At 32.1% G+C, this 10023-nt stretch overlaps 1 protein-coding gene across 2 annotated transcripts in view; it reads right to left on the bottom strand.

The window, feature by feature from the left end:
- Positions 1–412: 412 nt before the first annotated feature.
- LOC150100481 (arginine and glutamate-rich protein 1-like) overlaps positions 413–10023 on the bottom strand; it is a 179940-nt gene continuing 170329 nt past the window's right edge. For both annotated transcript variants that reach the window (XM_090402832.1, XM_090402833.1), the window contains one exon: positions 413–2435. In XM_090402832.1, coding sequence (XP_090258958.1) covers positions 2271–2435 — 165 coding nt within the window. In that variant the 3' untranslated portion in view covers positions 413–2270. The remainder of the gene's footprint in view (positions 2436–10023) is intronic.

Genomic DNA, 10023 nt, shown 5'->3' with positions numbered 1-10023 from the left:
TCTAGTCAGTTAAATTTATTTTTATAAATGTATACATCCCGAGTAAATCCTAATTTCAACAATATATATATATATATATATATATATATATATTGCTAAGAATATAATATTACCTTTAAATATAAAGAACAATTACAACAACTAAAATGAAAGTTTTTGGATAAGCATGTAACCTGATGTGATTGCAACAGTACCATCTATAAATAAGCTTCATTACTTGAAAAGAATTTATTAAACTCATTCCAACTTGGAATGAGTAATGTGTGTGTGTATATATACATACACAAACACACACACTATATACACTTGGAAAAATAAAAGTAATGATTATCTTTCAGAAATGTTAAAAAAAAAAGATTTTCCTATAAAATATAACAGTAATGTTCATGGTAGAGAAAAGAAGGAAGGGGGAAAGGGTTTTTCTCTTCTTTTTAATTTGAACCATCTTATTTTGCAGGTAGTTATTAAATTTACAGCTTTCATTTTTTTTATACATAATTATATTATTTTCAGTGTTAGATAAGTATTAAAGCATTAAAAAAAAAAGCCTACTATGTTAATTTCCCAATCAAAAATTGCTGGACATAGTTCATATAATAAAGCAAGCAAAGTTTTGACTGCTGTACTATACGAAAAGACTTTTTATAGGATTATAAACCCATGATCAACAAAAGCCGTAATTTTATTTTTGTACTATGCTGCTACAGCAAGATATCCATGAACTGCAAGAATCAAGTATACATTTTGTATTTTTATAACTAAAATATAAATTATTAAATCTATTAATTTATAATTGAGAAATATGCTTATTATGTTTAATAATATTTTCATTCAAATATGATCTGATATTTAAATATAAACTTAACTTCCTTTTTTCTGTTCATCCTACTAAAATTTACTTCCGCATAAATACCTCAACATAAGCTACTATAAATTACTAATGAATTCTGTTAGCAAAATATAATAATAATAAAATGAATATTTTGAGAAATAGTTGAATATTTAGTGTAATATTTTCATCAGAAACCTGGAGTTTTATGAATTCATACTTTTCACTTCTCAGATTCCATTCTCTTCTGAATTTGAATGATTTCCTCCTTTTTTTTGGAGAACATGGACAATTTTATTTTCTCTCCTTAACAAGACCAAAAGAACCATTATCTGTAGCATTTTCTAATTAGCCTGCCTTCCAGTAATCATTTCTACTGTTAATTATTTTAATACAAAAGGACACTTTTTTTTTTTCTGTCAACTCATACTGGCAGGTCATAAGCATTCACAACCTGCACAAGTCCATCTTGTGAAGAAAAATATAATTATCAAAATGTGAACAAGTAATGCTCTCTTAGTTATGCAAGAAAAAAACATCACATCAAGGTGTCTAATGTTAACAGAGTATTATTTACTCAATATAATATTTTAGTTACTTTCCAATCATCAGAGAAAGAAGTAGAAACTAGAAAAAGTACTTGAAATAGCAAATGTGCCACATGACAGATTAATAATTTTAAAATTCTGGAGGGAAAAGAGATACTAAATAAAAAAAAAATTTTTTTCACTTTCAAAATTAAAACGATGTTATTTTAACAATATTTTATGTTTATAAAAGTCTGCCCACCCAAAAATGCATAATCAGAATGGAATACACTTTTTTTTTACCTGTTATCTTCCTTGTCATATATCAGAAACTTATGAAAAGTATTTAAAAAAATTTTTGGTAATAAAAAATAATCCTTTTTCATAAAATTACAAAAAAAAACTGAATCTGTAAGTTAATAAACAAAAACATAATTGATGTACTAAATGTTTTACATCTCATTTTAAATATAAGCTACTTTCATTTCTACATACCCATTCAATCAAATATGTTCATGGATGCCTTCTGCATGATGAGTTACTAAACAAAACAACTAAAAGTAATACTTACTCAAATTTGCGCGCGCACACACACACACACACACACACACACACACACACACACACACACACGTGCACGCACAAGGGGGGGGGGAACTTCACCGTGATAGGCACTAAATTAATCAGAAGGACCAAACAAGAGTTCTTCATTAGTTGGTCTACATGTCTATATATACATTGTGAATTTATTTTTATATGGGATGAAATTAGATAAAACTTTCTGTGGATCTTCCTGCTTGCTGTGTTCATCACAGTAACATGTCCTGTACAGTAGATGATATACTGGTACTTTGGTAACGAATCTGCATTTGAAAGATAGTGCATATTAAAGTCTGCTGGTGGCATCCAACACATCATGTTGTTGGTTTCAAAGAGAATGATAATCTTGGCCTAACCTTTCCTTTGTTCAGAATTATTTGCTGTTCCTGTTTAACCTTTTTTTCTTGCTCTTTTAGCAGTCTCTGCTTTTCTTCATCTATCCTACGTTGCTCCTCTATCATTGCTAACCTTTCCTCTGCCTGCAGAAAGAGAAAACAATTAAAATTTAATAATTCTAGTACTATTATTGCTCCTTTAAAATAATGTTAATGATGAATCTACTCCACTTTCATATTTTGTTAATATGAAAATATATTTTTGGACTGAAGAAGCTGTTATTGTACCAGTTATCTGTAGTAATAATAGCACTTTTTTTTAAAGAGGATTTATATCAAATTGTTAGTGTCTTTCTTACTTCCTGCACCTGGCAATCTTTTTAGTAAGATGAATAAAGCTATTTGATCTTCTAAAGAATCTTCTTTAGATAATTGGGATGTGCTGAACATTTGGCCAAAGCATATCAAATTAAATTTTATAAAAATTAAAAAATACACTCATTAAAAATTTTTATAAATTTTTAATGAGTATTTTTTGTTCAAAATATTTATAAAATTTAATTTGCAATGTTTAAAATTTAATTGATTATGCTTGGGCTGAATATTCAGCACTTTGGCCAAATTGCAAAATGAAGAAAGATTAAAAAAATGTGTGTAATAATATTTCTTCACCAGAAGTACAGAAAATAATTATTGTTGTTGTCGAGTCCACTGAAAAGCTTCTAGATATGAGCGTGGGCCTATAGAACTGCTTTGGCAATCTGTTGAACTTTGGTGGAGTAGAGCAGCGGCAATTACTGAACAAGAATAGATATGGGGAGGTGTTAGTTGCTGCTAATAAAAGTTTCTATGGTCTTAGGAAAATAATGAATTCCTGCTCTATAAAACTTTGATTCAATCTGTGTTGACATATGGCTCAGAAACCTGGACATTGACGAAGGAGGAGGAAAAGCAAATTGCTGTTTTTGAAAGAAAAATACTCAGGAGCTTCCTTGGTGATATTATGGAAAATGATCAGTGGAGAAGATGCTTTGACTTTGAACTCTATAGATATTTTAAAGAACCAGACATAATCGAATTTCTTAAAATTAATCGTTTTAACTGGGCTGCACATCTCATAAGAATGAATGATAACAATCCAGTAAAAAAATTTTTCTCACAAAACTCCAAGGAAGGCGAAAACAAGGAAGACCAAGATTACAATGGAAGATGTCATTAAAAAGGATTTTCAAGTCATAAACGAGAAAAACTGATGTGCCAAAGCCAGAAATAAAGATAGTTGGCGAAATCTTCAGAGGAAGGCCTTGGGCCCACCTGGGGCTGTCAAGCCAATGATGACGATGAATAATACTTCACTTAATCATGTGACAACATGAAAATAAATGAATAAATAAATACATATATAGAAGAAACTTTCAAAGTTTCAAAAACTGATTGAAGAGTTATGAGAATACAATCTTTGGCATCAGAGTTGCCTTAGCTTGCACTACTAAAAAAGATGCATGCTACCAATCTTTTGATTCAAGTTTCGCCAGGCTGACAACTGTTTCAAACTGTTGGTTCTCTGGAGATTAGACAGAAACTGAAATGACAAGAATTCTCATTCAATACTAAAACAATTCTGTTTCAGAGAACTGTATTTTTCATAAGTGCACAGCAGTCAATACTTAAGAGTAATTATCAAAGACAAGCCTAACTGTATTCAATTCACCATTGTAAAATAAACAGATCAAACCGTATATCATACACTGATTAAGAAACTTGGAATGTTTCTTCAGTAGCACAAGTTAAGACAATTGTGATGCCAAGGATTGTATTCTCATAAGCTCTCTCTTCTTTCGTAAGAACATAACCTTCTCACACGCTTTCTTTTTAGTAAATTTTCGAAAGTGAGAACATTTTTCGACATTTCTTACTTTCGTTTGTTTCCATATTTTGCTATGAAATCTGTAATATTGTCTATTATTATATAAGACAAATATAAGCTTTTCAGCTCTATCACTTAATATTTTATTATGCACCCATTGAGAGATCACTTATGATGAATTTAACTTTCTGATATAGGTTACATCAGCATTCAATGGGTTTTTTTGTCACTTGGTGGAGCCAACAATGAGAGTAATGAGTTTATTGGTGGTTTTGGGCACTCAGTAAGATTCAGAGTGGTCTTATAAGTAACTAACCCCTGCCTTTTACCTCAAATTTTTTGAACTTGATCAATCTGAAATCTGGTGTTTCAAGCTGGCAAAACTTACTGAATGCATTCATAAAATGCAAATACATGGATTGTGGGCACCAACATAAATACGTGGATTTGTATTGTTTAAATAGCGCAAGCCAAGATGATGAATCCTTTGACTCCATGGAAGTTAGATAATAATAATAAAAAATAAAATAAAATAAAAATCAGATTCTGGTTTTGTTCTCATAAGCTTAGTGGTAAATTTTTGAAATATTAAATTCTTTCTGGATTTGGATACAAATTATAGATGGATACATAATATCCTCTTTTTCAATATAATAAAACTATCATTTAATTTCATAGATCAAAATGAATGCTTAAGGGTCAAAGCTATATAACTAAGAGGAGACCTCCACATTGCCTTTAAAGGAATGCAGAGAACTAACCAGGGTTTCTGACCTACTGTCCAATCCTCACCTTCTCGTGGTGCACCCTGTTAGGTATCTACCTGGATACAGAATGAACGAGGATAGGCTGACAATTTGGGATTTAGCCGACAAAATTTTATTCTTATTGGCTTAAACCAATAAAATAATGGTACAACATGACAGAATTTCATGCCGGCTGGAGCATCATCCAGTTAAAGCCCCCATTGGTTTCGCCAGGGAACCAGGGTGAACAGCGAAAAGTCAGCTACTGGAACAAATCCTAAAACACACCCCAACTCAACATCACCAGCGTTCAAAATCGGTACTGTCATATAAGAAGCCTGAATGGCAAAGAAATGGAGCTACCTGAGGAATTGGATAAGTACCAGATCGACATAATAAGGGTGACTGAAACAAAAATGGCAAAAACTGGTGAGATCTTTCTCAGCAATAAATACAAAATATTATAATCAGGCAATGACAGTCAAGGAAAAGAAGGTGTAGCCATAGTATTCAACACTAAATACGAGACTAATCTTGAATGGTATTTCTCAAGTAGAGTGATGTAGGCAAATATGAGAATGGGGAACTGGACAATGAGACTTATTTGTGCCTATAGTTCCACAGACGGTTCTACTAAGGAAGACGTGGAGGAATTTTGAAGCTTTACAAAAAGCAACTGACACAATCAAAAAGGAAAAGTTGGTCCTTATCGGGGATCTAAATAGCAGAGTAGGAAATGATTATCAGACATACAAAAATATATTTATTGGGAAAACTTGGAGAAAAGAGAAAAGCTAATAATTATGGCAAATGCCTGTTGGATTTCTGCTCAGGACATGGGCTGGTTATTACTAACACAACGTTCCAACATAAAAATGTGCACAATTCACATGGAGAGAAGAGGCAAGGAATAAAAAAAGTCTCATTGACTATGTCATTGTTGATATTGATGTTTTCTCCTTGGTGCAGGACACTAGTGTACAGAGGATTTAAAATTGGAAGTGATCACCATTTAGTCTTAAGTAGGATAAAATTGAATTTCATATTGAAAAGAAGAACATGTAAGAAACTTTTAAAGCTAATAAAAGTTGAGCAGCTCTCAGATGTGAGCTGTAGACTAAAATACACAAAAATTATTGAAAAAAAAAATTAAAGAGTTTGAGAACAGTAACCAAACCTTGAAGAAAACTCTGATTGATTCAGCCAGAGGCATGTGATGAGGTTGTCTGCAAGGATAGAAAAATCAGAACTCCATGGTGGACACAGGAAGTTAAAGAGACGGTGAAGGAAAAGAAGAAAGCATATCAAAAGAAGTTCCTGGCAAATAAGTCGGCTTGTGCTCTTAGAGAATACAGAGACAAATGTAAGAAAGCTAAACACTGTGTAAAACTAGCTAAACAAAAGTCATGGGAGGACTTTGGTAAGAACATAGAAAATAAATATCAAGAAGGTGGCAAGATATCTGGAGGTTGTTGAAGAAGCTCAGAAATGGAAGAAAGAGTGCTGTAAAAGGAATTAGAGATGATAAAGGTGACATGAAAACAGGAGAAAAAGATATGGAGTAATTAATTCAAAAAATTGATAAATGAAACAAGAAGTGATGACAGCACAGTGGTAAAAAAACACTGACCAGGCAAGCAATCATGAATACATATCCCTACTTGAAGTAGAAAAAGCCATCAAAAGCCTGAAATGTGGAAAGGCAGCGGGAGTAGATGATATTCGACCAGAAATACTAAAGTATGGAGGTATAAAAGTCCTACAATGGCTGCACTGCATAGTTCAGAAGGCCTGGACAGAGGGACGAATTCCAGATGACTGGAGTAGAGCTTCCTTAGTACCTATATAACTGGTGTCAATGGGGCATTATATCAATCAATACTTAGTCTTTATTTGATCCATAAGTTAAAACTGGTTCAAACCAGTTTTAACTTATGGATCTGTGACTAGGGCTGCAGATATGAGAGTCCTGAGAAAGATTAGGGGCATGAACGGATGGCATCAATGGCAATATCATATTAAAAATGAGGATATTAGAAGGATATTAGAAAAGAACTTGACATTGTCAGCATCCAGGAATGTGTTGTCAGAGCTAATCTCGGGTCACTTAAACAGAATGGGAGAGGGAAGATTAGCAAAAAAAAAAAAGTGTTCTTTGCCAGGTTGGCAGGAAAAAGACCCAGAGGAAGACCAAGATATAGGTGGATTGATACAGTAAAAATTGCCTTAGAAGGCAGAAATATAAGATCTGATAATATTGGAGTCTTGACAGGTAACAGACTGATTTGGAGGAAAATTGAAGATAATAAGTTAGTAGTAATGTTAATTTTTCATGTAGTACTATCATATGCTATACACCTCTTGAGAGTATTATATACCAGGAATTTGATGATGATGATGAAAATGAAATTGCAATAAATTATGGTGTAGGCAAATGAATATTTCAACATTTTCTTCATAAATATTTCCAACTGCTGAAAAAAACACTTTCAAGGAATACGTTGGTAGCTAGTGCGAAAAAATTTTCAGAGAAATTATACTGCAGAATAAGTTTACTCAATTAACCTTGGGAAACTATTTTTTTTTATTATTATTATTTGAATGGTTGGACAAGAAGATAAGGGAAGGCTTTTCCTGATTGGTTGGTTTGTTATGATGCATGTAACAAGAATTTTTCTGCTTCAGCCAGCCAAAGCCAGATATCTGAAAACACACCAGATTGGCTGAATCCTGAAGCAAAACCAAATGTTTGGTATATCTCTACTGATAATCTACCTAAATATATATGATCAATAGAATATCTCTTAGAGAGATATATGGAATCTCCATGTATGTCAGTAGCAGATTTTATACTAAATGTCTAAGGCTTTGCCTCTGGGGGAAATATATAATGAGATGATTCATATTGCTGCATTAGTTTAGATAATATTTGTTAAAGTACAGTAGGCACTCACTATAATGAACCACTAAAAACTTGAGAAATAGTTATCGTGTAAGGTTAGTAAAGTTAGGGGGAAAAAAAGATACCTCTACATACTCCATTCCTCGAATAAATACCCAAGGTTATTCAACATTCAGTTGAATAACTATAGCTTCTTGAACTTATCTCAAAACCAAGCTTTAGAAAGTCTGTTGGGATCACCACCCTTCCTCCATGCAATGATGAGTTTCAGGTATCGGTAATTAGCAATTATCAAGTATTTTAAACTCTGAATAACCATGACATGATATTCTACTGAAGAGTGATAAATTTCAAGAGAAAATTGTGGCTGAGGTCAGTGAACAAAGGAAACTGAAATAATACACTGATGACAGAAAGAATTGGTAGGAAATAAAAATAAAACACACATAACAGCGACATGAAAAAAATACAATTTAAGTAATAATGGAAAAGAACTAAAAGTGAATGAAATTAAAACCAAAATGCAGAATTAACATTTAAATTTCAAAATGTTACATTACCTTAAATTAATTAAAATCAAAAATAACCTGAAAACTTCAATATTTAGTCAACTTTATGATTTTTCACTGAAAATTATGAAGGAGGGGGACACAAGTAATGAAACAGCTGATACAATGATAAACAAATGGCATAAATTAAGACTCATGTATTAAACTGTAAATTAAAGAAACATGGTACAATATATATATAGTATTTCTTTAATTTGAAGTTTAATTAAAAGTTATGAAGCTTGAAAAATTAATTATTTATTCAAACACAAATGAGCTATTATCTACACGCATTTTGAAACTTTTAATTAAACTTCAAATTCAGATACCATATACTGTATTGTACTTCTTTAATTTACAGTTGATTACGACAATATCTACTTGTGCTACTTGTCCATCATTAGGTCTATATTCAATTAGGAAGATGAGTTGCTTGTACCAACTGTACCAATCACATTTCTCTCCTCTAAGGTTGACTAATGCAGACTAATCTCTAACTCTTTGTAAGTGGAGGTGACTAATCATAAAGTTCACTGAATGCTGAAGTTTTCAGGTTATTTTTGATTTTAATGGTACAGATTGCACATTTTAATTCATTATGAAGATTTTGGCGCTAGTGTTGCTAGTGAACATGACGGTCGTGTTAAGCTATGCTAGAAAAAGTGTTTTTAAATTAAAGTATAGTGGGGCTTTTTGTCTCACATTGTGCTTCAGTTGGACAAGTGTCCTTCAGTGTGTTATGTTGAGACTGTTGTATATATATCAGCATTTCCCAGATTTTTCCTACGACGGAACACTTCACAAATCCTGAAATTTTCATGGAACACTTTGGTTATTTTGTAATATATTAATAATTAATTATGGCATAATCATAAAGAGTATTAGTACACTTATGTATAAGGTGTTACATGTTGACAAATATAAAATTACATTTAAATCATTTCAATCACTGGGGCTAATGAAATTTTGTAGCATATTGTAGTTTCCTCAGGCCGACATCATTCAATTAATTTGTGCTGATTTTCATTGACATATCCCATTCTGATCACCAAAAATTTATAATATTATTATAAGTACTTACAAGTGAATGCAGACTTTTTCTCCTGTGTGCTGGTGGTTTTCCCCTCCTTTTGTACATCCTGGAGATTGCTTTGTAGGCTTGAGGTGGATGAATCACTATCTGATGCATCACAAACACCTTCAATAAGAGATTTCTTAACACCAAAATTAAACAAAGTCCCTTGTCTTGTATTCATATTAAAATTTAAATCTGTAGGCCTATTACTTTTAAAAAATCACGGCACTACAGTTTCGAAACAATCACTTTCACCCTACAATACAAACTTGCGAAGAAATTATTCAGTATTACTAGATATGAGAATCGGATACAGACAACCTTGATCTTCAATTTCAGTGGAAAAATTTTCTTTATACCTCCTTGCTGATTGGTCACTAACATTTGCAACACAGATGTTATTTTGTTCAGTTTTGAGAACAGAGGATATGCCACCCATTGTTGTAATCGGCTTGCAGGTAATTTTTATGACTGGTCATAAACAGCAGTATTCCCTTTCCCAAATTACTTCCATGTTTAAAAATACACAGCTTGTTCACTGACATCACGGAACACAATTTGGGAAACCCTGGTATATATTGTGTTTTTGCTGCT

This window comes from Typopeltis vanoorti, chromosome 13, assembly GCF_054136105.1.
Source record: "Typopeltis vanoorti isolate ZY-2024b chromosome 13, IOZ_Tvanoo_1.0, whole genome shotgun sequence".
In the NCBI taxonomy this organism is placed as follows: Eukaryota; Metazoa; Arthropoda; class Arachnida; order Uropygi; family Thelyphonidae; genus Typopeltis; species Typopeltis vanoorti.
This window is presented reverse-complemented; position numbering and strand designations above follow the sequence as displayed.